Source organism: Catharus ustulatus, chromosome 5 (assembly GCF_009819885.2).
Source record: "Catharus ustulatus isolate bCatUst1 chromosome 5, bCatUst1.pri.v2, whole genome shotgun sequence".
NCBI lineage: Eukaryota > Metazoa > Chordata > Aves > Passeriformes > Turdidae > Catharus > Catharus ustulatus.
Window position 1 is genome coordinate 49,963,445 of NC_046225.1, and position 26,135 is coordinate 49,989,579.

At 37.5% G+C, this 26,135-nt stretch overlaps 1 protein-coding gene and 1 long non-coding RNA gene across 9 annotated transcripts in view; one reads left to right on the plus strand and one right to left on the minus strand.

The window, feature by feature from the left end:
• Positions 1-5,888, minus strand: part of LOC116996609 — a 63,669-nt gene extending 57,781 nt beyond the window's left edge. For all 5 annotated transcript variants that reach the window (XR_004417968.1, XR_004417967.1, XR_004417966.1 and 2 more), the window contains exon 1: positions 5,804-5,888. This is a non-coding gene — a long non-coding RNA (uncharacterized LOC116996609). The remainder of the gene's footprint in view (positions 1-5,803) is intronic.
• The window catches only part of GABRA2 (gamma-aminobutyric acid type A receptor subunit alpha2), a 70,287-nt gene continuing 48,006 nt past the window's right edge, over positions 3,855-26,135 (plus strand). The window contains exons 1-3 of one of the 4 annotated variants that reach the window (XM_033060458.2): positions 3,855-4,294; positions 6,098-6,186; positions 8,702-8,817. In XM_033060458.2, coding sequence (XP_032916349.1) covers positions 6,116-6,186; positions 8,702-8,817 — 187 coding nt within the window. In that variant the 5' untranslated portion in view covers positions 3,855-4,294; positions 6,098-6,115. Of the gene's footprint in view, positions 4,295-5,070; positions 5,090-5,409; positions 5,500-5,692; positions 6,001-6,097; positions 6,187-8,701; positions 8,818-26,135 lie in introns of those variants that run through there. The other 3 variants (XM_033060459.1, XM_033060456.1, XM_033060457.2) reach the window with 3 other exon arrangements.

Here is a 26,135-nt window from a genome sequence, read left to right on the forward strand (position 1 = left end):
ATGTTACTGAATCCCCAGAGGCAGAATTTAAGTTATTAAATAGATATTTTAAACACAGAAATATCACCACTCAATTGTATTATCTGCCTACAGCCTTCATTGTGGTGCAGGAAAGAAATGTGCAGAAACACATTCTCTAAGAAGTTGTCTCAGGCTCTGAGGCTGACCCTGTGGTCATTGATAAATTTGTGTGCATCAGACATTATTTAGGATGGCCAGTATCAGCTAGAGACAAGGGGAGATGAGGCCTTTGCAGAAACAAAGATAACCACAGACAAATGATTCCTCATATTACCAGGCTGCAAAGTCAGCACATGGCAACTTTTTAGGCCACACAAAGTGGCAGAAGTCTAGTGTCTTTCCCTTCTTTCTATTCCGGGAAAAAGGGTTTATTATAACTGGCCCTACATTTGCAAAATTTTCTCAGAATATCAATCTTATTGTAGCAATACAAAGGGTTTTGGGTTTTAACTTTAAAATGTATTTAAAATGAAACTCAAAGTAGTTCTATGCTGTAACACTAATTTTTAGAAATTAGGTATATTTCTATCTTTCTAATAAAAAAGTTGCCTCCAATTGGACACCTGAAACATGAAACATCATAGATCTGTGTTGCTTTACCTTAAAAACATCTTCAGAGTCCAATAAATACTTGAGTGAACAACTGAAAGATGAACTGTATTTGTACAAATAACACAAAAGTAATTATATTTACATAACAATTTAACATCTATCTTATTTGTCAGCATTTTGTCTTGTCTACTCAAACAAAGGTCTCATTTTGCAATAAACTCATTTTTAGACATAGCTATAAAGCAGAAAACAGGGATTTACAGATGAAGAAAAGTGTTGCTTTTATAAAAGCAGATCTCCCCTTCCTCTCAATTCAGACCAAGAGTCATTAACCAGTTCTATTTGCCTGAGTTTTCCTATCCCAGCGGGTAAATGTGTTACATTGCCCTCTGCCCCTTGTCTTACTTTTCTCCCTCCAAGGAAGATCTACTCTAAAAGGATGATGAACATTTCACTACTCCTGATAGACAGCAAAGACTCTCTGCTCACTCTTTCTGTAGATATCTTTGTATTTGGAGAAAACTAAAAATCGTCATGTGGCATTTAAGGTTCAAATCTGGGAGAAGTATAATCCTGGGAAAGAAGAAACATTCATCAATATTTAAGGTGGGAAAGCTCATTTCAATTTCCTGTTCTGCTGAACTTCTCAGTGCACATTGGAAAGCAACTTAAAGCCGATTACACACCGCTGAAATAAAGCTGGCAATGGCCCTTTGCTTTTGCTCTTCAGTCAGGAAGATGATATGATAGCTAGAGCTTTCAAACAAGCACAGAAACTCTCCACAGTCTGTAAGTGACACAGTCAAATGGAAAACTCTGAGTTGCTCAGACCCTTACAACGGTGGGTGCTTCATAAAGTTGTAAGGTTTTTTGTGATTCCTTGTTATACTAGCATCTACTGTTGGATGGTGCATCTCAAAATAATTTCAACTCTGAGAAATTTGGTCTTCAGTTTTGCATAAGGAGGAGTTTTGGACACCTGAGTCTTCTTACAAAGATCTGTTTTCCCTCATCATTTTATGGGGTTCCTGAAAAAACCCAGTTTCTTCCTTCTTTTTTCTCAGACTAGCAGTCATGTACCAACATGATGAGCCAGTGTAGGGACTGACTAGGTTAAAAACTAATTCCCCCGTCCAAAAACATAATGATGTTTGATTTCATCATTATTTACAGAAATAAGATAACATACATGTTTAAAATTACATAGAAATTATGTCTTGGATATATCTCAAACACTTAAACATATATTAACTATTTAATTAATATAAATAGAAATTTTAAAAGGATTAAACAGTCTATCAAGTAATTTTTTATCATATTGAAATATGTTTTAAGCCTTTTTAGCGATAAAAATATTTATAAAAAGCATTTATTTATTTATTTATACTAGAAAGATCCACTGCTTATCACATACAAAAATTTCTGATATATCACTTCAATTTTCACACATAAGCATCACTTCATTTAACTCCAGTGATTATTGTTTATATCCTTAGAGCTCAGAGTGCTGTTGGCCTAGATATAAGGGTGGGGATTATTCTCAAGCAGTACAAAGTAAATGCTGATTACCTCAATCTGCCAAATTTTTTCTGGAAATGTTATACTGCAGAATGTACACCAGATCAGAATTAAGTTCTATTTTGCATTACTTGATTATGTCCATGACATAAAATGATTACTGTGATCTCCCTAGTGGCTACAAATCGGAGGTATTGTTTTTGAGTAATTTATTTTGTCTGAAGGAAGGTGTAACTCTGTCATATAAATGATTCTTTTAAGCACAATTTTAAAGGAAGCATTCAATCTAGTGTTTTGCAGGCTGGATAATGACTAGGCCTTGGCTTAACCTCTCCTGTGTCTCTATTACCTCTAAACTCTAAGAAGTGCTTCTGAAATGTTACATACCTACCCTGCTATTCAATTTGTGCTCACAGAGGAAGTCATTCCAATCTCACAGAAGAATTCTGAAACATCATTTATCAGTGTGTGCAGAGTTTTGACATCCTTGGCAAGGGGGATAATAGGATTGTAAGGTCCTTTGTTTGTTTTTAACATTTTTAAAATATCGAAATAGGGATTGAATTCTATTTATATATTGCAGAAAATACAGCACAAAAAAATAAAACCTTTTAAGTAAAATATTTTATTTATATGTTGAAAGTAACAATTTGTAGACCTGCTGCCTTTCTGTGGACTATTTTAAGTCCTATTCAAACCAAGGGCATGACTCCCCACCTTGCAGGGTGCTTGCATTGGGACTCAGGGGAGTCTCACAAACCCTGATGTGTTGGATGCCTCGTATCACTTAGAGTTAACTGAAATTCAATAATGAATGACAGCATTCAATAGCATACCACAAATAATAATGCAGAAGGGAAGAAGGGCTCCCTGCTGACTGTGTACCTGAGGGGGCTCAAGTGCACTTTTTCTAACCACCTAGAACTAACAGATTTAATATTTTTGAGCTTGCTTGCATGTAACCCAACAAAACAACAGCTCCCCAGCAATACCAGTTTTCTCCCCAAATACTTTCCAGTTCATTGGCAGCACAGGTTGTAAGTGTGTGAGCCTAGCAGAAAAACCCTTCTGTCTGTTAGTAATTATATTGCCTCTGATTTTTCATGTTGCCACAGTAGTTTGTTTGTGTACTCAGCTTTCCTGTGATTTGGGATGCCTCACAGGGCTGTCCAACTTTTTAAAAATGGGTTTGAGGGGTTATTTTAAGATTTCAGATTTGAAACATGATTTCAGTGCATGAAGCTATACTAAATTTTAAAGAACATCACAGGTAATAACTAGATTAGAGCCAAAAACCCAGTACACTTTTCTTGGGAAGGTCTATGAGCACAAACTCATTAAAAATGCATACCTACTCCTTGTGGCCTTTGAAGAATGACAATATCCTATCACAGCAATAAGGAACCACTGTGACTGCTTCCCTTAATGAATGTGTTTTCCTATTTTTTGATGCAACTTACATATGAAAATTAGATTATAGCTTCAGTATTATTATTACTGGAAGTGTGCTTTGAGAAGGAATGCCATGAATACCTGTGGGAAAAAAAAATCATTCTGCTTGGATTACATAATGTGTTTAGTACAAGAATAAATCATGAAGACTCTTTCGTTTCAGTGATTCTTTGTTTTCCCCTCCATTTTGATGTCTGTGAAGTCACTTTTTCTTAGAACAAGTAGTTAAAACTTTTCTTTACTGTGAGTGTTGATTCTGCATCTAGTATCAGTTGTTAATTCCTAATACATGGGATTTATGGGCATATCCAAAGAAGACTTCAGATCGACCTTAGATACCTATCTGGCAATGAACACAGCGCATTTTCACTTCTGGACAGGGAAATATGAGGGCTCTGTGTCTTAGACACAGCCAAGGTTCGATGACTGCTGAAAGAGTTTCTCAGATTTCAGTTTTTGCTCCTGCGTCCTTATCTTTGTCGTTATCCACAGTTTGGGCTGTCACTTTATTAGCTACTCTGAAACAAAGCTATTCAGCTTATTCCCCCTCTCTTCTCAGTCTTTCTCCAAGTTACAAAATATCTGAGAGTTGGAAGGAACAAATTGTCTTGATAGCCCAAGTGTTTTTCTTTCTTCTTTTGTTTCTCATCCTCTGCTGTGGAGTCATTAAACCACTAAAGGAGAAGAAACCAAGGACACCTCTAATTGCAAACTGTAACAATTAGGAAGCAGGAGCATCCCAATTCTAGAGGTAACCTAAGAAATTTTTTCTCCTCTCCTATTTCCCCCTCGCCTCACCCCTCCACCCTCGCCCCCCATCCCCTTCCCTGTCTGTGCATCCTATTTCACATGTTCGTTTTGGAACTGGTATTGATTCAGGACCAGACTTCATCAGAATATTTTCAGTTAAGCACAATATGTGGGCCAGTAACATTAAGAGAGGATAATTGAGTTTGGTGCTGTGGGCAGTTAAAAGATTGAAAGAAAAGGAGATAGATAAGGTTTGGTTTAAAAAGAAAAATGAAATATTATTGCCAGTGTTATTTAATTATTTCCGAGTTAAAAATGCAAAATGAGGGTACGCTAAATATAAACCCTTATCTTTAATTATCAAGCCTGTCCTGTTCTACTTGTACTGGAAAACCTGAAATCAATGGAATGAATCCCAGCAGCGATCCAGTTACTACCAGAGAAGGACTGCATATACGAAAGGAGGGCAACGTGCTTTAAAAGACAATACAACAGAAAGTAATGCAATTTAAGGGGGGGGGGGGGGGGGGGAAGGAAAAAAAGGAAAAAAATTCCTTGTAAGCCTGCATCCTGAGCTCACATTAAATGACAGACTTTTCTTCTCTCTGCATTCCAATTAGACTGTGCCAATGGGTAAGTGGGGAAGGGAATGTTAATGAGGGAGCCGGGGAGCGGGGTGGGAGCCGGGGCTGGCGGCTCCCCGCTCCCGCCGCAGTCCGGGGGAGCGCGGCGCGGCTGCCGGGGCTGTGCCCGGGCGAGCGCACCCTTGACCGGAGGCGACTGAGAGCCTGCGGAGGCAGGGAGGGCTACGGAAAATGTCTTGTACCGGGCTGGGGAGCGCTTTTTGCCCCGTTTCTCGTTCGCGCACCGGCGACTCTGCCGCGCCCTCCTGTTCCGGGCTCCGAGGCCGCGGAAGCCGCCCCGGGCCGGCGCCGGTGCCGCCGCGGGCGGGGACCCCGAACCCTCCGTGCCCCGCGCCCCGGCACTCGCGGGCACGCGCGCGCGCGCTCGCCGCTCGGGAGGCGCTCGGTGCCGGCCGCGCTCGGTGCCGGTCGCGCTCGGTGCCGGCCGCGCTCGGTGCCGCCGCCTCCCCGCGTTCCCCGCCGCCGCCTGCCCCGCTCGCCGGCGGCACCCGCCTCCCATCCCTCCCTCCTTCCCTCCCTCCCTCTCTCCCTCCCTCCCCGCCTCAGCCGCCCGCTGCTCCAGGTAGGGTCCCCGGGGGTCCCCAGCTGCCGCGGGCAGCGCCCGCCCGTGTCGGGGGCTCTGCTGCGCTCCTCAACTTGTCTCCCTGCGGGAGCTGTCCCCTCCGCCCCCCGGCCGCCGGTGCTTTGCCGAGCAGCTGTCAAACGTGCCGGGCGCTCGGCGGCGACGGGGGGCGGCTCGCCCGCGGTCCCCGCACCGAGCCCCGGCGAATGGCATGACTGTGCCTCCCGCCCGCCCCCCGCCCCCCCGGCTGCGGTGTGCCGTAGTGAGGCGAGGGGTGGTTAAACCCCCATCCTCCCATACATACGGTTTTTATTTTTTGTTCCTTTTCGTCTCGGGGCTTTCACATCACGGAATAGGAAAGCATCTGATGCGCCGGCTCACATGCCACTTCTGATCATACGTTGCCTCCTTGCACAGAGCAGGATCGTTGGGAAAGATGGAGATACAATAAGTTGCTAGTACTGAAAAGTGCTGCGGAAATCCAGTGGTTTCCTTTCTCCAGTGAAGTGACATATTTTCCTCGGGTTAAGTTGAAAGCACTGCTTGGCGGAGACTGGCTGTGGCTGAGAACGGGTTTGTGTTTTTCTTGCACCGTTAGGTTTTGCGAAGAGCAGCGATGAAGAGGAAGCTGGCACTCTCCGAGATGCAGTTGGTTCTTCTCGTTTTATTGGTGTGGCTACCAACAAGGTGAGAGGATACGTAGTTTTCTTGTTCGGTGCGAACATATATGTTACAATCTGCAAAGGGTGAGCTTTTGTGAGGGGTTATAAAAGTATAGGATGTAGTAACGTAATAAAAAAAATCTTTCTTAGCTGGTTGAATGCAGTATTACACAGTTTCTAGAGCAAATGCAGTAGAATGTAGTTTAGGGACCATAAAAGCCTGATCTCTTGTCCTTAAACGGTTTGTGAATTGATGCTTCATTTCACCATTAAACTAACAATTTCTTCAAATGCTTTTTTGGATCTTAAAGAATTGAGTTACTGTATCACCGTGATTCCGTACTTTACAAAATGGAGAAATAGATTATCATGAAGTCACGGTGCAAATCACTGTCTTTAAAATAATGCTCACGTATTTATCAATATGGACATGCCTTTTTTTTTTTTCCTTGATTTTTTTTTGGTCAAACATAATAGAATTCAAAATGACGCTTAAGCTTTAAACCTCTAGGTGGAGATAGCATACAACTTCACAATCACATATAATAAAACAATAGCATCATTTATTAATCAACTTTTCTTATGTTGTTTAAAGTTCTCAATTTCTAAAGTGACAGCATAAGAGAAAGTAATTATTATTACATTATGCTTTTGTGTTGCTCACAGTTCCTAAACACTTAATTAATTGTAGTTTGTAACTTTGATATACTTGCTTTAGTTCTGGCTGCAGTAGGTCTTGTCCTAATATGGTAAAGATTGTATGCCATATAATGCAAGCTTCCTATGATTTAATGAGTCTCCAATATTTTTGTTTGCTTCCCAGCAAACAAAATATTTTCTGAAACTATGTTTTCTATTTCACTTTATACCTAACTATGGTGCAGTATTAGTTGAGTCACAGTGGGCCAGATCCTGCAAACCCTACTCAAGTGAGTAATCTTACTGACGTCAAAGGGACGATACGTGTTATTAAAGACTTTGTGCCTAAGTAAAGTTTGCAGGATGCGACCCTAATTTGATGTAATTGTATTGATTTAATTTATTTTAGTGGAATCTTGAGTTCAAAAACTGTTATATCTAAAAAGAAGCTTAAAAATGGCAGAGATGTATTCTGGTAGTCCATGAGTATAATGATATATTTTACAAACCAAAAATTGGAACTAAGAAAAAAACTGACACATGAGTAAAATCACACGACATTTTCGTGGGTTTTTTATAAGTTATCTGATTTGGGTCGATTCTATGGTTTGTATGATGGAAAGCACAGACTGCAATGATTTACATTTAAATACTTCTTTATGGTATTGAACTAGGGAACAACATACAGCCTTGTGTTTAATAATTTTGTAGCTTACTTTAGAGAAAATATCACCCAAACCTACTTTTGATTTGGAGAAGGAAAACATGCTTGGTATTATGGCATTCAGAATGCCGTCATTTTGAGATGATTAATACTCAAACACTTAGGATTAAAAATTTAGGTAGTTGAAAAAGATGTAAATGGTAATGTCTGTAGCATATGATGCTTTACTTCCTTGATATCAATATGCTGATTTTAAGTAGATAAAACTGATGAGCTCATGTATTTCACATGCACAGTGCTTAAAATTGTTGGCACGGTAGCATTTGCATGTGTAAGGCTTTCTGCGTGTCAGGGTTTCCCTGACACAAACCCTTTTGGTCTGGGGGGCCAGGTTCTGGAGAACTGTAGAGCACCATGACTGGCTGGGCAGCAGGTTCATATTCCAGCCCCTAGCATGTTCCACAGAGATTTGATCCATAAAGGCTGTAATGACTCTTTCTTGGGGAAGTTTGAAACAATCAGTGATCTACAGATTCTTCTTGACACTTCATTTATGATTCTTTTTCTGTCCAACTTTTATGAGGCTTTTCTGCATCTGATGGAATATCAGATAGTGCTTTTTATGACAAAATAGCATTTTAGAAAGATGAAGGCTATCCACAGCCATCCTGCAGCTTGCTAGTCAGCACTGGTGTTCCCTCCCACCGACTGCTGGCGTCAGAGGACTCCCTGAGCATGATCGCTGGAGTTTTCCCTCATGTTAGTTCTTCTGGTCATGTACATTGCATGACCATTGGGTGGAGGCAAATCCACAGGATTTATCCAGAGATAGAGTATACCTATGTGAGCACAGATAAGATAGAGCTGGAAGGAGGTGGGTTTGTGCGTGGGGTCCTGGGTTATCAGTTCAGGAGTGACATGGAGGGAAGCTCTTCTAGGGTTTTACACCAGCACAACCTCCACTAACAGTGTTAATGGAGCTTGAAGTAGCCCTCACGGTAATGCAGTGAGGCCCACAAGTAGAGACTTCTGGAAAATGACTTCCTGGATATTTTAAATAATATGCTGTTGATCCTTGTATGTCTGAACTTGTTATATATAAACTGTGTATTTGTATACTGTTAAATATGCCTTTCCTGTTGGAATGCAGCAAGTAAAGGCAGCCTGAAAAAAAAAGCATATTGAGTGTGTGTTAAAACAGACTTGGCACCTTCTAAAATGTAAAATATCCATTTAGATCAGTGCTGGCTGACTCCCTGGAAGACGAAGCTAAGAATAACATCACCATCTTTACAAGAATTCTAGACAGACTTCTGGATGGTTATGATAATCGCCTCAGACCTGGATTAGGAGGTAATAAAACCAATTAAAGATTGATTTTAAAAAATCAATTTTAATGTTCAGATTTTATGCAGTGATATTCTTCCTTCGGGGTTTTTTTCCCCTAACAACTGGTATGTATCTTGATAAATTATTTATAACTACATTCACCCAGATGAATCATTTGAAGTTTGAGGAAGATAACATCTATGAATGGAAAGAAGGCATTTTCACACATTTATCTTAAGTAAAAAGAAAAAAAGTCTGGTGTTTTAACATAGTAAAACAGAATGTTAACAAAAATAGCATCTAAAGCTGTTATTCCAACCAGGGAATTTTGGTTGAACAAGGAAGGCAGGCTTAATTCCCTGCAATGCGATCCGTGTATGTTTTCAGAAATCTGCAAAAGTGTTTTGGGTGATGTGTATAAATTCCACATTTTAGATTCATTCCTTGGCCCACTAAATTCAGTGAAAACTTTGTGATTTTGACTTCTTTGGAATTAAGGTGTCACTGGTAATATGCATTTAGTTTCTGAGCACCTTGCACTTATTTGGGCATTTGGAAAAAAAATACAGAAAAAGAGAATATTGGAGGACAGAGGTCACTGCACTCTTGTGCCATGACTGTCAGTTATTTTTCAAAATGTCAGTTCACATTTTGATTTTAAAGCTGTATGCCATCTTATGTCAGTATGTGTTATATAGGCAAGAAATTGAAATAATTTTTATACTGTTGAAAATACTACTGCATACAGAAAAATCTCTATGACATAGGGAGAGGCTGAATCTTTGTTTTGACAATGTTTTACCTACTATTGTTGTTTATCTGTATTTATACTATCTGACATGTATGATTCTAATATACACTTCTACTGTAACTATTATGATTTTTAACAGTTTTTGTAATTGTAATTTTTAACCTGGAGACTGTTTCAACTTGATGAAACTAGTTCTAGTGCAAAATCCTTGGGAACCATTCCTGTTCCTGTTGATTTCAGGAAGATCTGACCCAAAGCTAAAGGCATGCTCCAACTCCCATGGAAATTACCATAACAACTCTGATCAAATTAGACATTAGTTAAAGCTCAGAGTTTTATCCAGCACTATTCCGTCCTGACCTGTGGCTCTGTTTCTGTTCTGGTTCTGGAGAATTGTGACTTGCATCTGACACAGCAGAAAGTGGGAGCTGATGCTGACTGAAACAGCTTTCTCATTATACATTACTTTTAACCTAGGATGCCTTTTCATTTCCATTTCTGCCCCCTGCACAGTAGAGGCTTTTGAAATATTTTATATTTAAAGACTTTTAAATTTGGGTGATACATGGGACCTATAGCACTGTGGATGCGAGAATTTATATAGTCATGTTTTACGTGGAGTTTTGATTTTTTTGCAAATGCTCAAATTTAAGAATTTAGGCATGGTATAAACATACAATGACTTGCAGAAACATTTCATACCATCAAGCTCATGTTGAATTGGCAGGGCTTTTAAAATCATGCATTTTATTTGGAAAATAATCAAAGTTTTCTTTCTTACAAGGAATAAGCCATTTAATGAGAACAGTCTGCAGTTCCTTTGCATATCAAGTATTTTTTAAATATTGAAATTATATTGTTGAGAAAATGAAATAAAGAAAAAAACGAATGGATTTTTCTTTTACATTTTTCATTAAATTTGCTTCTAAATAACCTTCCTCTTTTTCTTTATGAAGCCTCATAGATAATTAAAACATACTCTGAGAGCAAAAAAATTAAAAAATTAACATCTGTTTGATATTGGTATACATGGCAATCAACCCATGCAGAATATGTGTGAAATGAAACTGTGTCATGCATATTAAACCGTGGTGATTCATGGCACATTAATCTTCAAGAATACTTCAGTTGTGGATCGATGGATTCTTACAGTTTAAAAGAACACATGTAAATGGCAATTGTGATAATTCATGATACAAAACATACCAAACAAGGCTTTTGTAAATAGTGCTTAGTAATTAGGTACTTTAATAATTCAGGAATTTTCCAGCAGTTTATTCCTTTTTCTATATTGACCTATAGTCTGAAAAGAGATGTGGAAATAATTAACCTTCCTTTTTTTAACACTACATGCCTAGTAAACTCTGGGGATTTCCAAAAGTGTTTTTCCAAGAGATTACTGCATTCTGACCACGCCATACGTCATTAATTTAAGATACCTAGTCTTAGTTATGTTTCACTTCCATTTATATGAATTTGAAACCAGTAGAATGTTTCCTTTGGTATAGCAGTTTGCATTATTGTGCACATATCACTGTTATGACTGGGATCACAATCTGGCCTTACATACTACAACTGAAATAGTCCAGGGTCTGAGATGAATTCTTCTAAAGTCGTCTGAAAGTAAGAGCTGTTCATCAGCTCACTTTCACTTGTTGTGAGAGACATTTTCAGAGAGGTCTTACAGCAAGAATTTAGATAATTTTGAAAGATTAGTCCTTTATTAATGAAATGTTTTGTGTTAATACTGGCATTTTATCTAGTTATTGACCAGCAGAAGGGAAATGTATAGGCTTCTTGAAGGACTGTGTATTAAATTCAGCTAAGTAAATGTCTGGTTGGGAGGTAGTTCCTGAATTAAAGGATAGATTTGTAATTCATTTTACTGGGAGACTTGGTGTGAGTACTGACAGTATGTAACTTGATGCTTTACTGATGCACTTCAAAACTGAGCACTGTTTTCTACAGATTGTTGAGGAAGGTTTAACTTTTACTGGTGCACCTCTGTCAGTTAAACAGCTTTTGGCTGTTGGCTATTGGCTGTCCTAACAGCTGGGATCCTTGAGTGATGTGTGAACACCACAGTGAGGAAATAACCTGCAAAATGGGTGTGGGCAGGGGGAAGATGACACTGCACCATCCTCTGAAGCTAGAGACATCTCATATGACTTAGATATATACCCCAGCCTACTGTACTGATATGGATAATCTTGGTTTTATTCAAGGGCAGATAATCTTTCCTCTGTACTCATTTTATGCTAAGCACAGGATTGCAGCTGGAACATTCTTGACTGCACTTTCAGCTCTGAAATGAATTATTTTACCCAAACATTCCATGCCATTTCTGTTTAGCCTTCAAAATAAATTGCAAGATTGACTTCAAAACAAATTTTCTGTATCATTAACATTAATTTGTATGAAATATAGCCATGCAAATGGCAAGTCATACAGACCTTATTTGTTTATGACTTTCTACAAATAATTAAGGTATTGTCTTCCTTTTATTTGCTGTAAGTTTGCAAGATAATTAGGGTAACACTTTTTAATAAACCTTTTGCTTTTTATTAGCAAGTAGAAAAGGAAATCCGCGCGTTAATGGGCATGAAAACTAAGCAAGGAACCACAATATCTGGAAGTGATTGAATTATCTCTCTGCTCTCCTCTGCCCCATGAACAGACATGATAATGCTGGATACTTCAGCATTTTATGTCCATAAGTTATTCAGAATTCTTTACTTTCTCACACCTGAAATTGGCCTTTCCAACCGCTATAGAACTTCTGTCTTTTCTGCTCTTCAAAACTTAAAAAACATAATTGAATAGAAAACTTAAATGTTGGAGAAAAAAACAAAACAAAGCAAAACAAAACAAAAGGGAAGTTACAAGGACAGAGAACTGGACTTCATAGCCTAAAGTTTCAAGTGCCATATTGACATTAATAAGATCTGTGGAAATGTCAGGATCCTTCTGCAAACTGTGGTCAGTCTCACCAGCTTCAGGAATGGCATTCTTATTGTAACCAAAGAGTTGAATACTGGTTGTTAAAAGAAAGAGGAAGATAAGACAGTAGGTAGGTGAAAATTAAATGTACTGTGATTCTGTTTTGAAGGAACCATCTCTACTTTCAAATGTTCTGATTGCTATAAGCAAGCATGTGCATTGTATTTCTCATATTGACAGACCAAATCCTCTTTTTTCCCAACATTTTGTAATCAATTGGACAGGAAAACTGAAGAGAATGGAGGGGAATTCTTGCTGACTATTGCTATCAGAGAGGTGGTGAGCAATGAGCCCTTGCAGGTGTGATCTTTCATCTTTGGAGCACTGGGTATTTCATTGCATAGAATCAGTGTAATGGTGTCAAATATCAGACCTGGTGATTAAAAGTTGTGTGATGTGCTTGACAATATGACCACAAGGGAAAACCATTTTTTCACAAATTATCTTGGTCTCCTGCCCTGACCAGGAAAGCTGCATGCATATATATATATATATGTGTGTGTGTGTGTGTATCAAATAGCTGGAGGTTTTCAGTTGCCAGGAAACACAGCCATGGTCATATGCTAATAATTTGGAATATGTTGAATTTAGGACACTGTATTTATACATTGCTGTGATTCAGAGTTTTTAATGAGCTATAGAAGAGTTGTAGCTATAGCAGTCCGTAGCTGGGGAACCCTGGTTTGGTTAGTCCCCTAACCAAACCCTAGAGGTGTTTGTCAGCCCCAAACATGCTTAATGCAAATTCGGAGTATCATAAAGGAAGGTTCTTTGACTATTTGGTTTTTTTTCTGCAGAACACTACTAGAAAGCTTTAACTACTGTTTTTAAAGGGCAAACGTGCAGCTCCCCATCTCAGTTCTGGTTGCTTCTGTAGTCTTTCTTTGCTCCAGGTTCATCATTTGGAAATGGTAGTATTTCTCTGCCAGTGCTAGTGCAGAGCAATTCAGACCAGCACTTGCATCTTCTAAAAGCCCACAATCTTTTTAGCTGTGCTGGGATACAAAGGGGTAAACTACTGTATGCTCCTCTTTTGGGCATACCTGGAAGGGCCACCTGGAATCTGGCCATAACAGTGCTTTCAGAGGAGTCAGACAGAAACTCAGGTTAATTTATGTTAGAGATGTGGATAATGTATGGTGGCAAAAAGCATTCCTTGTAAAAAATGGAAAAGCAATAGAGAGGAGGATATGCAAATCTCATTAATAACTTATCCAGGGCATGCAGACAGTGCTAAAATCCAAGAACAGAACTAACTCAGTAGCTATAAGCATTCCAGGGAATGATTCATTAGGAACATAGAAGGATAAAAAACCCACAGAAACCTCTTTGATACGAAAGAACAAACCAGAAAAATTATCTAGTATAGGATAGGGGCTGAGTAGCTAGACAGAGGTTATTTGGTTATTTATTTATGGAAAGTCTGTGAATAACAGTGAAGATGTAAAAATAAAACTAATGCTACAACTGTGCAGGGTTGTGCAAGTGGGTAAAGTATTGCATGATGCAAAGCAAAAAATTCACACAATCACAAAATAAACTGAGTTAGAAAGATCCACAGGGATCATTGAACCCTCCTCCTGGGCCTGCACAACACCATCCCAAAGAATCAAATGCTCTGCCTCAGATGAGTTAACAGAAATGTAGATACTTTACAGTAGTTATATATGCCTAGAGAGGAACTTGTCTGGGAGGCTCTCCCAGTTCACTGAACGTGTATATTTAGCACTTTTTTTTCCCCTCTCCTGGCAAAGCATCAGCATTTGCTTCTAATGCTAGAATTACTGCTGACGACACCAAGGCTGAATTAGAGCTTTGCTTACTTTTGTCTCATCTGCAAGGAAGCTGTGGAAGCAGATACTGCAGATTTCTGTGTAGCTCACTGGTGCTCATTTTAAATCAGACTGATGGGGTGGTTACATTTTCCAGCTAGATTTGGTGGACAAAGACATCAAAACCAGGCCCTTTTCTCTGTGATGCAGTTATTCTGGGTATTTAGGAAATTATTGAGAAACAGTGGTCTTGCTGATATCCAAGATATTCTGCTGTTGACTGCTTTCCACTGATGCCTTTTATCATGTTACATTTTGCAATGATGTTTTTTCTATCTGAAATGTACAACTACTTCTCATTCAGGCTGACTTGTTTAAATAGCTAAGTACCAAAGGAATGCAATATTGTAGTTCCAAAGTTTTTATTACCCTTGTGTAACGATGCAATTTGCATAAAGCCACCTGAATTGGAAGTATAATTATTATTAAATAATCTAACTCTAAAACATTTTCAGAAATATTTAAGCGCATTAGAAATTCATCCAGGATAACTTTGGGGATTTTAATGGATTTAATGGATTTTTACTAGTGTATTTTAACCAAGCAAAAAGTGAATTTAAAATGTAGTAATCAATGTATATGTTGTTTACAATAAAAAAATTATTAGTCAATGTGTAGCAATGAAGAGATTTTATAATACAAAATCAACAGTATTCTGGGTTACAATAAAAGGTGTACTTATAAAGAATGTCAGGGAAATCCTTTAATGTTTACTGCTGTGATACATCCATGGAGAACTCAGTTTTGTGTATTCTTTTTATAGGAGGCACACAGAAAATTGCATTTCAGATATTTTTTTCAACAAGATATACCTAAAAAAGAGTGCTAATTAAGCTGTAGAGATCTCTTATATAATCACCTAAAGATATTATATAATCACCTAAAGATATTGTGAAAATTTTGGTGAAGAGCTATTAAACCAGTTTATAATAAAACATTACTGGTCTTTGACATTTTGGGTTTAGATGTATAGGATGCAGACAATATTTGGAATACAGTGCCCTTCAGAAAGGTGAAAAAGTGGACCTTAAGAATATGTTTGATTTAAGGAAAAATGGCAATTATATCATACTGTGATATGATTAGCATCACTAGTGATGTTGATTTCTGCTTGTGTGACAACAACTAATATTTAAGCAAACAGTCATGCATAACTTTCAAGACAATTAATTGGCAAGTTCTGAAATTTTATTTTCAATGAAAACTAAACAATTTGGGATTAAATGGACATGGATAACTCCTTCAGCTTCTTTGTGTAGAAAAGGTTGTGTTTTTATAATCTTTGTTCTTAAGCCCTCTAATAACAAATATATATTTAAATATATTTTCTGTATTTTAGCACCCATAAAGAAAAAGCTGCCACAAGATTTTCTGCATAGCACTGCAGACTTCTACTACATTCAAGGCCTGATTGTGGCAAAACAGTGTAACAATGCTGTCTGTCTGTATGAGACATTATCTTACAGCACCAAAAAAAGAATTATTTTCTTCCCCTCCTTAGTTTTACTAGGCAAACTCATAGCTATTAGCCAATGCTGATGATTTTCATCAGTTGTAGAGATAATGGCTACTCAGAGTTGTGGTGGAGTTTCCGTCTTTCTGGAGATCCTCACAATTTGACAGGATATGACCCGGGCAACTTGCTGTGTCTTCAGAGATTGCTCTGCTTTGGACCTTCCAAAGGCTCTTTTTAGACTCAGTTCTTCTAAGATTCTTTAGCTGACAGCCAACAAGACATTGAAATAATGGCTGCAGCTTTCCGTCTTACTTAGAAAAGTTGAAAAAAAAGTTAGTATATTAGATCTTGAAGATATAGCTGAAGGAAAAAGTCTGTGTAAATGGAAGGTTTAAACTGCTTCAGAACAGCAGGATGCACAGTGTTGTACAACTCTTGAGCTTATTACTTATAAGGACCCCAGTGAAAAATATAAGATTTTGGGCAGACAGGCTCTGTGAAAATGAAGAGGAATTATCCTTGTTTATGGTCTTTGCCACATCTTTCCTATTATCACCTAATGCTGAAGTCCTGAAAAGGTTAAAAATGTGAAAAGACAGTATTTTAAAGGACAAGTACTGTATTGAATCCTTCTCAGTTTACTTTGGCAGTGTACAGGGAACTGAGAAGCTGCACAACCCTCTGTATCCTAGAGACCACCACCTCCTCAGGAAGCACCCAAGAGCCTCTAATCACTGCCCTTCTGAAGTGCCCTGAGACACCACCCAAAATCCCTCCTGCTTTATTCTTCTCTTTTTATACTGCCTTTTTCTTTTCTAAATACCTATCTATTTTTTCCATTAATATAAAAAATTCCCAACTGTCTTTTTTTTTTTTTCCCAGTGTTACTCAAGTCCAGGTGAGACCTGCCATGTAGATGCACCTGTGTACTTTTTTTTTTGTGGCTGGAAACCCAACCTTGCCATACCCTCCTCCCAGGTACAGCTGCTGACATCCAGCTGCCTGGAAGATTTCCAATGAAACTGGATGGAGGAGGTAGAAATTATATGAAAGCAGACTCCTAGGTAGGTAGAAAGCAAAGATTATCCCTTACCCACAGATTGTGTGGCCTTCCTTTTGTGCCAGAACAGTTCTCTGGTGTTGTTGACTGCTCTGAGACAGATCTGTTGCTTCTGGCAGTATTCTTGACTAGATATTCCTGTTTTTTTTTTCTTGCAATGTGACTGTTTTTAAGAATAACCTTTTCAATGCACAATCTAGTGCATCCAATTTTTAGAATTAATAGTGTGGAGAGAGAGAGAGAGGTATGTAATCAGAAAGGATCATGCAGAAGGACATTGTGTATTAAAATAGCACATGCTTTTTTTTAGTTTTTTACATTATTTTAGTCTGTTTTAATTGTCGGTATTAGTGGCTACAATTAATACCTAACAGTAGCTTCTAAATACTCCAAATAACATATATGAAGTAGAAAAAACCGCTGTTTTTCAATGATATAGCATTAGGGTAATAAAAGCCAAGGTGAGAAACCACTTTGAGCAAGAAACATGGGAAAGGGAAGGAGGGCAGAATAAAAGAGATGCTGAGTGAAGGAGGGAGATAAAATTGTCTTACTAACCATTAACCACTTTTAGACAACTGGCAGATTTAAACAGCTCTATGATATTTTTTTCAAATATCCTTTGGAAACTTGAAAGTAGAATAGATTTTATCATTATGGTATATGCATACATTTAAATTTCTGATATTAGTGTTGGCTCAACAATGAATCATCTATCTCAAGAAACAGCTATAGAGGATGTGTTGCTTTACTATTCACCAAACTTCTAAATTAAACCATCAGCAGAAGATTTTGAATTAATACTGTCAAAAGTCTAATAAATTTTAATTATAAGAACCAAAGCACTTTATTATGCCAGGATTAGTCTTTAAAAATATTTTTATATCTTTTTTTTTCCATGTTAACGCTCTAATGAAATTAATCACAAGCTAAATACACACTACACGATTATAAAAAACTTAATTTGCAGTCTGTAAAAACACACAGATTTAGCAGATGGAATATGGGACACCCAGGTTTTCCCAAACAAATTGCAGATAAGCACATGTGATGTCAACTGGTTCAACAAAACAAATGCATGGGGAGGACCACATATGTGTGCATATAAAAATGAATGCAATTTGGTCAGACAGGATCCAATCTCTGCAGCTGCACGACTTCACTAAAGTGTTTAATGTCCTCTGATGGGCACAATAATCCCAGGTAAGATGGGAATTGATTTACATTGCTTTCACAGTGTTAAATGCTCTAATTATTAAATAGCCCTCAACATATGGCAAGGAATTAAGGAATGATAATCAGGATCCATATGGTACACAGAAATCACATAGATGGTTCCCAAATAAAAACACCACTTCTGGAAGGTTAGCAGAATTATATTTTTCTGATTTGTACACAATTTCTGCAGACTAGTGGTGAAATACTCTGCGTGACAAAGCAAACTCTTAATAGGGTGGCAGTGGTAAACAAAATTTTCTTTAGCTTGTGATTAATTTCATTAGAGCATTAACATGGAAAAAAAATATAAAAATAGAGTTGAATAAAGATAAAATTCAGTGCTATGGACCACTGACATTCACATATGGTTCAATAGAAATCAGTTAAAAACTGATGTATGTTGCAAAATTTTATAGACTGCTTGCATTTGTGGTCTTTGATGTGAAAGTAGTTTCCTGGAGTTACCTATGTTCATTTAGCACCTTCTGTTTTAATTTTAAAAATTACATATTCCCATCTCTTAAATACCTAGATGACATGAAAACAATGTATCTTCTGGCTTAATGATTGCCCTGAATGCTGCTACTCCTTCTTCATCTCAATTGCTTGGTGCTGATTCTCTCATCCAAGGCAGGCAATTGTCTTCCAATACATTCCCTCCTTTTGCTTTCTTGTATCTATTCTCAGTTGTTCTAAGACAATAGATTCCTCAGACCACTCCTATCAGGAAACTGAGTGTTATTAGAGCTTATTACTATTATTATTACTATTACTGTTATTATTATTTCAATGTTTTTTCAAGAATGTAAGCCTCTCAGCACAACACCAGAGAGCAGAAAAGGAATGGAACAGTTGAGAAAGTCTGTGTTTATATTCAAGAATTTAGAGGTGGTTTGAAGGATCAGTTCCTACCCTTGATACACCACCATAATGTTCTAGATATTTCATTCTGAGTGACAATCTAAAGGCTTCTGTAGATGCCTGTTTATTGTCACTAGTTGAAATAATAATTTAAAGGCTCACTGAATGAGAAGCAGCTGAAGAGAGTTATGTTGTGGTGTATATAAATGAGAAAACCAAAGGTTTTAGTCTTAGATGCAATGCTGTGTTTATATAACCCCTCTGCCATCCTAAGGCATTCCATAGCTGAAAAGCTATGGACTTGTTTATGTCAATAATTTTAACTGAGCATCAAGTAGATCTTTTTACCAGATCTCTAAATGTGAACTTTTGGTGCTGCATCATCTCATGCAGTTTCTGAAAGGAAAAGGAAAGAGACTTCCACCTGGGAAAATAAATAAACAAATACATAAATAAACAAATAAATAAAGATGAGAAGGGAGAAATAGAAATGCCTGTTGTTTGAGATAAGGAAATGGTCACATTTGTAATAATCCCTTTCCATCTACTGGGTGCTAAAAGCTGTCAGAGAATTCTTTATGTTTTTACTAGACATTTTGTCTTTACTGACCATTAAAAGAAAAAAAAAAAAGACAGATAATCTCGTTTGCTACTGCACAATATTTTTAAAATAAATGACTATTTTGAAATAATATCTATAGTAGATATTATCTGCATTGTCACAAAGCCATAGTTTCTGCTTATAAGAATATGCACTTTTGGAAACTGGATTCTGATTAAACTCCTATTAGGCATTGTTTCAAATAAAAAAAACCCACCCTATTTTTAAATTTATGCCTGTAAAAGCATTTTTACATTCTTTTAATTTAATATTAAAAGCCCAAACTGTTAATTTAGTATTAAAAGGAGATTCCAGTCCCAAATATATAGTCTTTCCACATATAGAAGCCTAGTGGATTCTCGAAGTTCCGTGGACAGCCAGAGGCAAGTTCTCTTGTCACAGACAAAAATAAAAGACAAATTTGAGGCTGCTTAATCCAAGATCTTGGAATATCCTGGGAGTATGTTTTAGAGGAGATACTGGGAAACACTGTTATCTGTAAAGTAGCTTGGGGACATTCAAGTGACTCAGCTGTGGGACTTTTGAGTGCTACAGTACACTTCCTGTAGACACTTCACACAGCCTTAGACTAAAACCTTTCTTAGCATTAACTGGATAACAGAAGAATAACTGACAACTCTATAACATGTTAAAATGGGACTTTAAAACTGTTTCATTGCTGTCCATGTCAGTATTTTTTGCTTATTTGGGAGATGCTTGTTTAAGTATTAAAATGATTCACAGTTGGATGAAGCCATGAACTCGTTGTCTGTCAGGCCTCCTGTTTAGCAGGAAGGTTATTACCCATGACCATTTCCAGAGCTGTCTTGCCAAGAAAAAAATGTTAAGAATAAAAAATAAAGGAAAACTTGGCAGCCAGTCTGATTTGTGCTGTGTCTTGAAACTGTAACTCTACTCCTTCCTTCCCTGTATTTCAGCTCCTGTGAGGCTCAGGAAAGTGTGAGGAAAGTGTGTGTCTACATGTTCTTAAGCATGCTAGGTATTTAGGGTGTTAGCATGCACACAACCTCTGGCTGATTTTAGTAATTCCTCTGGCTAGCTTTTTTGAGGATAAAGAGTAATGTGGATAAGCATTAATTTCCTGTACTTCATAGTTATTTTACCTGGCTTGAAATAGGAAGTGCTGGTTGATAGAAGGATTAGGACACTGTCTACCTTTATTTTTTTTTTGATAGTGTGTCACAGTCTTCTGAAATACTATTATAGAATTTCATACAGAGTTACCTATTAAAAATGTATTTGAGGATCTTTCTGCAAAAAAAAACATTAAAAATGCCCACTAATATGCAGCTCTGTTAAATAAAGGCACTACCTCCTTCTGCCGTTGGTTCCTGTCATGCTTGAATGCAAAGTACAAGGCTTGCAAAAGATAAAAGAGCTGCAGCTCCATTTTTAATGACTATACAATCTGGGACTATAATACCCAGACACTAAGCACAGACATTAAGATTAACCTGTCTGAAAGGATCTTAATTTCCAATGCTTTCTTATGTCTGTTGATGTCTTCTGGACCTCCATCAGCCTTTGGGACTTGGGAGCCTAGGAATTTCATGCTTTGTTCTGATAGCCGCAAGCCTGGGAGGATGCCAGCTTCTGGTGACCTGAGTGCTTGCTGCAGAACAAGCAAGACAATCCTTCCCAGGGCTTCATCACAGTTTCTGTCAGCTCCAGGGTGGCAACTTTTTGCTATGGCTGACCACAGAGACAGACACAATCCAAAGGCTTCTGCTGAAGCTGGTAATCACTAGGGGAAAGCTTTTTCACTGACTTCAGTGGGCTCTGGCAGGCTACCCAAATTCCTTATTAAATAATTAATAAGGCTAATAAGCACTGTGACAGAGTCTGTTTTAGGTTAGAAAAATTCATGTGTAGCCAAAGAATGAAATGCTCTATGTATATCTATGTATTATCAGTTTCTTGGCCATCCCACTGAGTTCTGTGGCCATTTTACAGGTGCTTGATGCAGAAGACTTCTGATGTTCTTCCAGGAAGTTATGAGAATTTAGGGCTTTTTTTAATTTTTAGAATGTGGGAAGCTCCTGAAGGACAGTGTCCTTTCATAACTTGTACTTTCACTGGTAAGTTGATGTGTTACATATTTAATATATATATGAACCAAAGTGGCTTCTGAAATCTAACTTGGATAAAATCTAGGATGAGTGATCTTGATTAGAAAAGCAGCTGGGCCTATGCAAGTGGTGGGCAAGCAAATAAGGTAGCAACAAAGATGGAGTTTTTGGAGAGTCAGTAGCCACTATACAATAAAAGCACTTCTTAAGAAACCCAGACTTGGCTGTGTTATGACTGCAAAGAGAAGCGGAAAGCTGCTACTTTTTAAAAATGATACTGTTGTTTAATAGTAGATGTGGTTTGAAATGCAGGAGGGACTCCCAGAGTGAGTGTATCAAATGGGATGACTTATAAATGCTATGACTTGGAATAAAGCATGGAGATTAAACCTGAAATTAGCCTAGAAGTGCAAGGCAGTGGAATTTGCCAAGGTGTTCCATGACTCTGAAAACTGAGGTCATAAAATTCAAACATTTAAAAAAAAAGACGAGAGATAAAGACTTCTGAGCAGAATATAAGTTTCTACAACAATCTGAAATAAATTTGGGAATTCTTCTGCCTTACCTACATGTTATGGTTTTCTTTCTAATAACACAAAACCTCTAAGCAGAGTAGACAGAAATATGATCTCATGAGAATAATAACTTTACCCTCCCTACTTGTGTGATGACACCAATTCAGGTCAGTTCAAATAATTACTGCTCTACTTTATCTAAGTCTGCTCCCTTCCAGACTTCCAGACTTGAGTGCTCTTTTTGTCTTGCTCCGTCTCATTCTTTAGAGAGTGTTGGGGCAGTCTGGTTCATTTTAGCTCTGTCATGCTAATCCAATTGATCTAAACAATGCAGTAGTCATATCTATTACTCAGCCTGGTGATTATAAAAACTCCTCATCCTGATGGAAGCTGTAGTGTCTAAAGGGACAAGGTTTAGTGCTGATGTTCTACTTTTTGTCTGTGTGATGTGGTTTTGGTTTGCTGCCAAATCTGTTGTGTGTTATCTAAGTTCCTTTTACTTCAACATTTAAGTAACCCATTTCAGCAAGATTACATTTCTTGCAAACAAACTCAACTATGTTTTCAATTTCATGTTTCTATTGAACATTTATTGCAACTTTAGCTAAAAATTCATCACATTGGTAGTTTATTTTAGAGTTGGATGCTTTTAATTTTTTTTCCTTCATGGTATGTGTGGATATGTAATGAAAAGGGAAGAAAGGGAGATTTGGTGGATTTCATTATAGTCTTATGGTAACAAGTTTCATGTCGCCCATGTGTTTAGATTGTCCTTCCCAATGATTTAATTTACTTATTTTCAACATTTTGTCTCTCACTTTTTAAATTGAACCATGATCAACACTACTGTCCATAATTACCCAGTTATCACAAGTATTTATACATCCAAAGCATCCATATTATATTAATACCTTTACAATGAACCTGTAAATTGGAGGAATGAATACTCTGTTTAAATGATAGGGAAAAAATCCAAAAATCTGTCTAGATAGTTAATTGCTTTCTTAATCACTTGGCAGTCAATACCTCTGAGATTGTCAAAATGTTGCTGGAGGTGACAAAAGTCTATGAAGTCCAACAGTAATGAGTGAGAGTATCTAAATATCATTTTTTCCCAGTGCAAAGAACCAATTAAGTTATGCACTTTTGGGTTGTTTGAAATCTCTTTCATGTTGAAGTACTGGCAGGATTCAGGCTAGACACTGGTTGATTGATTGGCCCAGTGTGATATGAGCTGCACCAGGCAGTACAGTAGCCTTCGCATTAGGGATAAAGTACATTCTATCTTAAACATCTTAGTTGCTCCCTGCCTGATTTGGAAAAGGGATCTGAATTCATGTTTCACACTTTTCAAACCTTTTATGTGGACGTGGGGCTTTTGATCATTCTGAGAAAGAATCTTCCACTGAAGATGTTTTACTTGTTTATTTGTATAAAATAGTTACATTAGAAGATGGACTGAGATATCTTTTTTTCCTGCTGGCCTTTAGAAACATGGTCTTTGGCCAGTTGGCCCCACAAGACTGAGGGCTTAGGTTTGTCAGCTCCCACATCTCCTGGACCCCACATATAGCGGAATTCATTTCTTCCAATGGCTGGGCATCCTTTGTGGAACATGGCTAAAGCTGTTGAGAGATGTTGGCACATCTCAGAGATAGTGTGGGCAGAACTGTCTACAAATGTGGTTCTTAAAGTCGATAAACTGAGTAGGAATCTGTCAAGCTAAGTAATTAAAAATGCTGAAGAGGAGCATGCAACTGAAGCCTTTCCTTACCAATAACACATGTAGAAACCAAGTTTGGGTCTGAAACCAGTCTCCTTTACATCTGTTCACAGGATTGCTCCCTCTCTAGAGCTTATGTCATTCCTTCTTTCCTGAAAAGAGCCACGAGAGAAGCTGATAGTCAGGTTTAATGGAAACTTCTAAAATAGAGAGCTGCTCTAGTCAAGAACATGCTCTAATTTAAAGCAGAGACATGAACTCAGTTACTTTGTGTCAGGTTCTGTCTTGACCACAAAGGTGAATTTTCTAAGATAGAGCATGCTTCCTCAGTCTTTGAGAGGAATTGTTCTGCTTTGTGTAAATAATTAGATCTTGAGCAGAGGCTTCAATTTAAGTCTGCTCTATCCCATGAGTACTTCTAGGCTGTGGAATCAGTCTCTTGCTTGTTTTCTTGCTTTCTCTCTCAAAATCTTTCTGGCTCAGTAAATTTGTAATTATTTATAATTTGAGGAACTCATTGGGACTTGGTTAAGAGCCAGTTCTTTAGGCTGCTTGGCAGCATTGGGATATTTTTGCCTTAAGGTGGAAATATAAGCAGCCAGGGAATTTTAGGTATTGACAATGTTAGACAGCAACTTAGGAATAAAGGGGATTCAGATAAATAGAAATGCAAAATTTAGTCATTATGATCTGGTCTACAGAGACATTCAGATTAACTTTGATTGATTTAAATGGAAACTTGGAGCTTAAATAACTTTGTGGAGCTTGTCCAATATACTTTAAGAGATAATTGGGCGCCAAAATCAGTCTTAAGCTCTCTCCTTGAGCAACTTTCTCAAATTTGTGGAGAAATATATAAATATTTTAAAATATAAATATATAATAAAGTTAAAACTGCACCTCAAATGTCACTTGTATTCAAGGTTCTTAATTCTCATAGGACCTTTTGGAAATGTGTTTAAATTTGTGATTTGAAATATTAAGGTTTGCAAATTAAAGGTCTGTTGGGAGAGAGGGAAAAAAAAGTAGTAAATATAAAGTTTGTGTGTGTGTGTGATCTGCACTCTTCTTTTTGACAGACAGTTAAGCCTCAAATTTGTCATATACATGCGAAAATTGTCTTAGTGATGTGTAAATGTTCTCTCAGCACAGATTTTTTTTTTTCATTTGATATCTGGTAATGGTACTAAGGCAGTTTATACTGGTGACTTCTACATACAGGACAAAGTAAATACTGACTATGATAATACATCACATTATTTGTGTTGCAGATGTCCCTGCATATCATTCTGTGCACATTTTATGGGTAACCTACACCTAAAAAAAAGCTGTTAGTTTAGCTAAAAACATATCTGAGAACGCTTTCCCTAGTCATATTTTTGCAACAGTAGAAAATGGTGTTGACAGTTAAGCTAAATTCTTTTTTTCATGTCAGTGTGTTTTTCTGATGGTCAAAAAGTCTCACTCATCTCTAGAATAACACTAATGTTTAACTGAATTATTGTATTATAGTAAATTCCTGTTATTTTGAACCAGTTTCAATTATTTCAGAATAATAAATAGTACTTTGTTGAAATAAAATGGCAGCCCAAGTATTCTGTTGGTGTAAATGACATAGTAGTATTGATGGATCTGCTTTACAGGGCTACTGAATTTCATAAGTTCTGAATAGGGCTTCGGAGGGCCCCTGGTAGATTTTACATAGAGCTGTCAATTTAATTTGATATAATATCTGTTAATAGATATCATCTCTTCAGAGATAAGTCAACTGGCCTTTCTTAGCCTACGGGCTTTCAACTCCTGTCTCTTTCTCCAGACATTTTCTCCAGAATATATTCTTGTTCCAGTCAACACCATGAGAAATTAAGTACAATGTGATTCTGTTCTTATTTACACCAATGTGAATCAGTAGTGCAACTGTTAATATAATGCTTAGAGGTATTACTAGCTCCTACTGGTAAGTTTACTCTACATATACTTTGTTAAAGATGGAGATTTGAAAGAGATTCATGGCCCATATGAAGAAATTTTCTTGCTGATAGCTCATAGATAAAGTTAGGCCATTGGAAGTGAAGTGCTTATGTCAAGGGGAGAAATTAATTTTTTTCTTCTCACAGATTACTTAAATTTACAAATTGAAGGTGGTTTTATGTAGGGCATATATGGCTTTGAGACTGTTGTGATTCAATAGTGGATAATGAATGAAGATCCTGAAGTTGGATAAATAAAATTGTT